Source organism: Amborella trichopoda, chromosome 8, assembly GCF_054954075.1.
Source record: "Amborella trichopoda isolate Santa Cruz 75 chromosome 8, AtrichopodaSantaCruz75HAP2 v2.0, whole genome shotgun sequence".
Taxonomy (NCBI): domain Eukaryota; kingdom Viridiplantae; phylum Streptophyta; class Magnoliopsida; order Amborellales; family Amborellaceae; genus Amborella; species Amborella trichopoda.
In genome coordinates this window covers 8873663-8882428 of record NC_142343.1, presented here as the reverse complement: position 1 = coordinate 8882428, position 8766 = coordinate 8873663, and the positions used below count along the sequence as shown (strand labels likewise).

The window sequence follows — 8766 nt, the reverse complement described above, 5'->3', positions numbered from 1 at the left end:
TAGTCAATTCCTCAAGCTCTCTAGCTCAATAACCGACATGAACATACCTTGCTCATCTTCCTTTATGTTTGTTCTTCTTATGCAAACTCCATCCAATCCAATACTCTCATTCTTGAGTTCTTGAGACCATCTTGACTTCACACATGCTTGAGGTGACTCTACACACCTACAAGCACAACTGGTGCTTGATCTCATATCACTTAGATCACTTGCATAAGTCTCTCCCATGAAGTCTTCTTTATGTTCATCACATTGACAATCTCAAACTTTCAAGTACCCATTTCATTTCATTCCATCTTTTTCGTCCTAGGCTAAACATAAGCCATTCAAGAAAACTACAAACAAGTGGAATAACAAATTTTATAGAAATCATGGCAATAACTCAAGCAACATTAGAGTAGTATGCAACATTCTAACAACATGGGCCATTCCTTCGACAAATTTTGAACATTAGCCGAAAAGAAATTCATGTGATGTTTCTGGCTTTACATCCCCTTGTGAAAGTCCCTTATCTTCAATTTCTCTACCTTGCCGAATATCCTCAACAAGATCTTTCTTTATGCCATCAACATCTTCAATTGCCAAACCACGTGCCCCCTTTTGAGCTCCATCTTTCTCAACAATCAAATTTAGCCTTTCACTTATAATTGTGCTCCCTAATACTTAAATGAGAAAACGTAATGATATTGAAGAATGATATTTCTTAGTTTAGGGTTTGTGTCTCTGCTTTCGCTATCTTTCTCCAGTTAAGGAAGATGAATGAGAATGAAAACCTCTCCTTTATTCTAATTAAAAAGCCAGTGCACTATAGAGGATAAATTAAAACTTCATGGTATTAAAAACCCAATACAAAATGTTTCAACATATCAAGAACGCAGGAGATTGCCATCATGAACCAGCAACAGACCAGGACAAAGTTTTTAACTTCCACTATTGCAAAGCAAGGTCAGTGGTACCTGTTTGACTTCACAGTAACAATTTTTCCTTTTTTTTGCCTTTTTTTCTTTGGGGGGAAGTGGTTACTGTGGGTGTGGGCATGGAGCCTAAGCCGCAAACAAGAAACTAACCCACCTGTTCTGTTCTTGACCTCGGACAGTTCTCGAGGAGCCAGTCGGTATTACATTTAGAACCAAACAATTATTATAGCTTGTTTCGTTTTAGTTCTCAATAATCAAGACCAACACAAAGTCTTAATTCGACAAAGGCCACATGGTCGGATTGTCATCTGGTACCAGTTATTTTGGTAATCAGAACAAGAAATAGTTAACCACCAGAAAAGAGAAAAGAAACAAAAGCTGTAGTTTCCATACGTAGGGCCACTTTATCGGTCGAGCTTTTGTATATATTTCTAAGAAACAGGAGCTATAGTCTCCATGCATGGGGCCACTTTATTGGTCATGCATTTGTATATATATTATTACCACATTGAAAATCCTTATGATGGAGGCAATTGACAGGGAAATTGCTGAATGACGCAAGCTTTTTAAGGTTTTCTATAGTATAAGGATCTTCAGAATTGCTTGGGCTTCAAACCTGATATCTGGAGTAGATTGGTTTCAGTTTACGAAAAGTATACTGTGTTACCTATTACATCATGCATCTATCATATCATGCATGGATATGAACAAGTCCCTGAACCATTTGATTTTAAGTGGGCAGGTGATAACATCCTTTAACATTAACCTAATGCTTTTGGAAGAAACAACAGTGCAAAGCATACTTTAGATCCCAGTGCCCGACAGAACAACACTCAACATGATCCTTGAAATTTCCCATTTCATCATGGAAATAAAGTCTCACAAAATCACAATTACAAAAAGACTACAACTCCAAGTATACAGCACAGTTGATTAAGCTCAAACTGCACAAAAGTCCCAGAACTAACCCGCTAGAGCGACCCAAAATCCGTTAAAAAACATTAGAGTCTTCTGAACCTGAGGACCAAAACATGAAGAGGCTTTTCTAAACTTGCAGCTCACGCAGAAATGGTTTTCTTCCAATTAAAAGCAAAGGTCCAATGCAAACGAATAGTGCTTGTTTCATACTTCCACTTCACCAAGATAAGAAACCTGGCAAATCTCGCTCCACAGCTGCACCATGGTCAGCTAGTTTCTTAATACGCAACGAGAACTCACCAGCCTGGTAAAACCCATAGAAATCTTATTAGCTAAGCTCTTTGTTTCTTTTTCTGACGCTATTAGCTAATTTCATGCACCCATGTTTATACATTCTATCCAAGAAAGGAAGAGGACCAACCCTATCATCACCATAATTAGTATAAAATAAGCTTAAAATGATCATGCTAAAATACAGAGCTAGACACATTCTCCTAAGTTTAATAACAGTGAACACTAACCTTACTCTAGAATCTAGGAAATGTGGATGAACCAGCCATGCAAAATCTCAGTTACACAGAAAAGAAGATCTCATTTATACAGAAAAGAAGACTTTAGTTCATATGTATACCAGAAAACTAGGGAAATATGAACTTTGAACTCGTGGGAATTTGAAAGTATCATCAAACATAAGAGAAATTCCAACCAAAACGAAATTCCAATCATCAGTTAATCAGTTCTGAGTTGGGAAAGGAAGCACCACTTCCACACACACACACACAAAACGACAGGTAAAAATATCAGGAGGACACATTAGTACCAAGAAAACATAAGCTTCAAGAAGCAAGCAGAACCTAAGTTATATGGTTTTCAGTAATCTAGAAATGTTTACATGATGATCTAAACACCAACCGCAAATATGACAATGAAATTTATACCATCACAAAGTAAAGAATCTCACAAGTGAATATGTAGAAGAGTTAGTGCTATTTCCTATATTTCATAAACACAAATAGTCATTCTTAATATTATATATGAAACGTACCATCAGAATATAAAGCTATATTTTATGGTGACCTAAAAGAGTAAACATATTATTTCCTTATTAACAAAAGGTGAAGTACTACACAACTGAGATGAACCATTTACTCGGTGGATCAAGCACTGACAGCCTTCAATGGAGTAGCAGGCCATCTCAGCCCACCATTGTTCACAATGACCGTCGAGAATGCATGTGCTTTGTTTGTATATGACGACATGAATCCCTTAAACTAGTAAATAATAGGCTAGGAAGAAAAACAAAAGCAAAAATCATGCTCACCTTTTCATCAATCCACATTAAGGAGCTCAATTGATTATTTAAAATCCGAACGACAACATCAAGGGGAGTCATGCCATCCATACCGTCAAGATCAGAACCCTGGAGGAAAATAAATTTAGCATCCACTACATTATAGCACTTCGGAAACACAAAGTGAACAATGTGTCACCTGATTCGTATTTAAGGTCTGAATAATTGATTTGATTTGTTCTGACATCTGTTCCATCTCCCTTTCAATAAACTCAGCTTGTTCATACCTGCCATTTGTATACAGATTAGAATTAATCGAACCATAGACAATATGTAAGCATCAAAAGAGACCATAGACAATATGTAAGCATCAAAAGAGTACTTCCAAATGAACACAAACAAGGAAGTTTAATTAATGGAAAATGCTGAGGTTAGTCCACTAGCTCATATCAACATATGAGACCAACGGCCCAGATTGAATCTAGGTCGATCTAACAGTCATGACCTCATCTCATATTTGAAATTTTTTTTTTTTTCTCTACACATCCAAATCACTTGAAATTTTAAGCATGTATTCTTTAAAAATAGGAGAATTTAATAAAAATATCAAAAAACTAATTTGCAAGAAATAAGTTGACCAAAATACCCCCGAAATTTTTGAGGGGTATTTTGGTCAATTTATTTTTGCGAATTATTGTTAAAATATTTTTATTGGGTGCGCCTTGATTAGAAGAATGGATGCCTAAAATTTCAAGTGATTTGGAGTTGTAGAAAACAAAAATTCAAATTCAAATACGAAATGAGGTCGTGACCGTCAGATCGGCCCAAATTCAATCTGAGCCATTGAGCTCATATGAAGATTTGAACCAGTGGGCTAACCTCAGCAATTTCCTTAATTAATACACAGAACCAAAAGAATAGTGTATGAAACTAGTCAAAGCAACACTGCAAAAAACACTTTTAGGACTCAATCTTGCCTCAGGAACTAGCCAAGCACTGCAAAGAATCAACTCAAGACTTCGGACTTAGTGTGTCCCTTCCAAATTGTTTTAAAGAATTATAAAACAGGTGATACCTAAGTAATCTATTTTTTTGTATTGTCGCGACTCAATACTTGTTGTTACTTGTAGAATGTAGAAACAGCTCACACCTTGACCGTGAATGTCAAGTAATTTTACTGCTTGTTAGTATGTGTTGACACTTCTTAGAAATGTCCTATAAATAATAATATGCATATTGTTATAATGAAAAGCTCATGGCTCATGCGATAGAGTGGACTTTAATATTGTGAAGTATTGGATTTGAATCCCGACGTGAACACACCTTTTATTGAGCCCAAATTTTTTATATAAAATCCAGGCTGTAGAAAGCAGATGTCACAGTGAGCCCAAGTTTGGATCCCACGACCTCTTCGCGAGGCTTAGTTCAATCAACCACCACATTCGGTTCTGGTCTCATTCATGAGAGGCTGTCAGCTTTGCCACTATGAAAACCATAGCTTTGTTTGAAAAATATCTAAATTTAATTATATAAACCTACTTTTTAATATAACATATTCAAACTTATTTTCCTGTACAGATGTCTTGCCGATTCAGTTTTTTTTTAGAATAAGCACTAAACATTCTAAGTGTTAAACACCGACACTCTTGTCAGTGTCTATCTCAAACACTATAAAAAAGAATAAGACAATATAATAAAAAAAAGGAGAAACAAGAAAAACCATGATATACAAGGTAACTCCAAATTTTCTCAAAGTTGCTTTGCCTCTAGGCTAGCAATAGGCCATGGCGGGTGGCCCTTAAAAATCAAGGCCTAGGCCACAAGATTTGGCCTGCAGACCGGGCCAAGAGTCATGACTGGTCCAGCCTGGCCAAGAGTCTTTTTTATTCCCTTTTGTTAAATTATGATGGTCTAGCCTGGGCATGGGCCTGCTTCTTCCTCCCCCCCCCCCCCCCAAACCCAACCCCCAAAATAAAATAAAAAAATAGAAAAATAGAAATAAAAAGAAAACCTCCCACCCCTAGGAAGCCAAGCCTAGCCTTTAGTGACCCAGGCTAGGGCTGGCAATGGGCCAGCCCTATTTGCCACTATGACATACAAGTACAAATTGTATGAAGCTTACATATGCAAGCAAACAGGCCACATAATCCTAATGGCTAATGTGGGTTTAGGGGTGCTCAAAAGAATATAAAAGTGGCTGGACACCAAGAAATGCATTTTTCCTTTATGTTTTCAATGAGTAAAATGCATTTTGGTTTCTTACTTCCCATATTTCCCAGAAAAACGCGTACAACAAATTAAGTCTTCACCGATTCCATTAGTCAGCAAAACCATATCTTTTCTTTTTTGGTTTTTTTTTTAAAAAAATTGTTGTCCTTTCTGTTTTTCCAAGTCAACATGACATGGAACTGGCTAGCCAAGTCAACCCAAGCATGTCCTGAGTCCCAATCCCAATTTTGAACCTCTGCCACAAATAGCATACACATGTCCTCATTTGACGACAGCAGGAGTCTAGCTTCAACAGAATGAACATTCTAAAAGGTGCAATCAAACAGAAATATCATTGTCCATTGTATACTGAATACAATAAAGAATACACTTAAAGCCATCACTTAATTGAATAAATAGGTACCACACTTCCACATATCAAAAGAATTCCACTCAAGCTTGTGGGGCCAAATTCATATGGCTTAGTATACATTAGGAATCAGAAATGCCTCTAGCTACCAAGTACCCACAATGAATACAAAATATACAGGCACCAAGAGCACAGGTTTCCGATATTTTTTTAAGCCAAATATCCAGCATTTGGGATGAGTTGTGACTTCACAAGGTATGTATACGAAGAATTGCACCCACTATTTTTTTGGGTAGTTAAGATTTGCACCTATTAGATTATCCTTATTCACTAAATGAAGGACTATAACCAGAATCATCATTAAGGAAAAACAAATTTAATGAGCAATCAAAGCAATGTAGAGAGGCTGATATCTTCAACTCTATGACAGAGACTGCCAAAACTTTGTTCTCTGGAACATATTGCAAAATAGCCATTAATGGCAAAATGTAAATATCTTTCTCACTAGTTACAAAGCTAAAAGAAAAATTGCTACTCACATGGAATCTCTTGTTGATGCCACCTCATCTTCAAGGAGTACACCACGTTCATTATTGTACATCCTCTCAGCTTCTTCTTCTATACTTTGCAATGCCTTGTCAACCTTCATAATAATGCAGAAAGTATTATATTCAACTCAATACCAAAAGAAACAAACAAGTTTGTCAAGCAGGTGAAAACCATTGTACTTCACAATGAATTTGAGCACACCAACTATATATTTCGTAAAAGATAAAAGTTCATTCTTTTTTATTTTACAAGAGTACACGTCATAAAATGAGACTAAGTCATTAAAAAAAATATAAAATAGTAAACCAAATCAATTATAAGGCTAAAATAGCAATTTGGCATCATTTGTCATCATTATCATTTGAGCCCCATTCCAACTATTTAGGGTTGATTACTTGAATCTTGCTCAGCCACTCCGCTTCTATCAAGGATCATACCCTCAGTCAGACTACTATAAGCCACCGTATCTTTTCTCTCTACTTCCATTTATGTCCTGCCTTCCCTTTACCTTTTTGGAGCCTACCACTTCAAACAAATCACCCCTTCTAACTGGTGATGTTTTAGGTGGACATTGCACATGACCAGACCACCAAGTCTACTTTTCCTCATTTTATCGTCTGTTAGAGCTATCCCTAAGTTCCTTTGAATGAATTAATACCGAATTATATCCTTCCTTGTCCATCTCAACATCCTCATCTCAGCTACACTCATTTATAGTGACCGCCTAACATTCCGTTCGATAAAGCATAGCTGGTCTTACAGCCATCCTATAGAACTTCTCCTTCAGTTCCATTTGGCATCCTAATCAAATGGAAAATTCCAGACACATGCAATGCAGTCTATCAAGGGAAAAAAAAACATATCAATTTCCACTTGACTGGAAGTGTCAAGTAAGAGCTCCAGGAAGCCAAATTCTGATCATTCCATAGGCAAATTGGAAGTTGTATACAAATATTGAATAAGGAAATGTGTCAATAAAGTCTTGCAGATAAAAAACGTCTCTCTAGTTAATATCTGATCCAGATTGTGAAACCAAAAAAAAAAAAAGATTAACAGGTTATATTATCAGCAGAACATTTCTACAACTTCCGAACACATTTGTGTGAAGTTAGGCTGGACAATAAGAATAAATCTTCCCAATCATTATATACAGGGAACTTACATAGCATGATTTACTCGAGAAGTTAGAAAGCTACTGATGGGGCCTTGAGTGGTGGGGAGTTAACACGTGAATCAATCATCCACCAATTAACTAAAAAATCATGTTGCATTCTAGGTCCAAATTATTCCAGTACGGAACTTTACGTTCCCAATACTTGGTCTTATTCAGCAAACTAGAGTTGTTAACAAGAACATGTAAAAGCTTCGGCGATTGTCTCAAAATTGGCTAATTTCTATATTACCACCCAATATTCAGGAAGAAAAGTAATGTACAAGTTAAAGCTTGTGATAAAATAAAATAAAATTGAAAAAAAATAAAAATCCTTGTGGACAAGACAGAGCCACTAAAACTCATGCAAAATAATAGTGGAAGAGTTAGCACTAAAACAAATCCAGAGGACACAGAAAGAAAGAAACTGATTCCCAAACTACCCAATACAAACCTCTTGTTGATGAGTTTCAATCAACTCCAGTTGGCGCTCCAAACAATGCTGTCTCTCAACCACATTCGCCAGTTCTGTCTACAGCAGAAATACCATTTAGGACAGCAACAAATTGATATAGTGACAAGGTAAGACTCTTCTAGAGGACAAAGTGGACAGTACGAATGAAGAAAACAGCACCATTCACTTCCATGGCGATTCAAAATAAATACAAATAAATATAATTGACCTAAAACTAATCCACACCACATAAACCAAGAAATAAAAAGTGTTAAACCCATTAATTAATGAAAGAAGAAGCGCTCATCATATATAATACGAAAGGGAACAAAACAACCCATAAAAGAAAGGTTTCTGAAGATCATACTTGCCAAGATCAGTAAATCAAGATGTGAGTATAAGTAATACAGACATCACTAATTTAAGGAATATAAACGAGAGAAATATAACATTATTAAATCAATGAGCATACAAGACACAAAAACATTATGGTAGATTAGTTTATACAATACAAATCTTAAATCATGGATCAAGCACAAATTAGGGGTCAATTAGGAACTCATTGAAGGCAGCTCAAGGACCTGTCAAGACATTCATAGGAGATGCTAGAACCCATGATGAACCATATACTGAATTTGTTCACCATTGATTGAGTCACTTCAGTCCATGACTCACTATACTCACTTGGTCACTAAGTTCACTTGCATGGATACTTATATACGAAGCTTATTGTTTCCAATATGGACATGCACAAAACAACCAAACGATGCATGAGTCAGGAGTAAACTCAACTCAGTGCCAGGACAAGTCAAGTCAAACTATGGTTTGGACCCTCTAGACTAATAATAACACATGTCCTTCATGGCTCAATGAGTTGACAGACCCAAGATTCGAATCGACACCAGCAGT

The 8766-nt window shown here is 36.4% G+C and overlaps 1 protein-coding gene across 7 annotated transcripts in view; it reads right to left on the bottom strand.

The window, feature by feature from the left end:
• Positions 1-1756: 1756 nt before the first annotated feature.
• The window catches only part of EMB2766 (structural constituent of nuclear pore), a 47717-nt gene continuing 40707 nt past the window's right edge, over positions 1757-8766 (bottom strand). For 4 of the 7 annotated variants that reach the window (XR_016061522.1, XR_016061521.1, XR_016061523.1 and 1 more), the window contains 5 exons: positions 7858-7931; positions 6244-6347; positions 3326-3413; positions 3157-3255; positions 1757-2139 (listed from right to left, as the gene is read on the bottom strand). Coding sequence is in view for 3 of the 7 variants with exons in the window: in XM_006846133.4 (XP_006846196.1) it covers positions 2053-2139; positions 3157-3255; positions 3326-3413; positions 6244-6347; positions 7858-7935 (456 nt within the window). In the remaining 4 variants the exon portion in view is untranslated. Of the gene's footprint in view, positions 2140-3156; positions 3256-3325; positions 3414-6243; positions 6348-7857; positions 7936-8766 lie in introns of all 7 variants that reach the window. The other 3 variants (XM_006846133.4, XM_088874851.1, XM_088874854.1) reach the window with 1 other exon arrangement.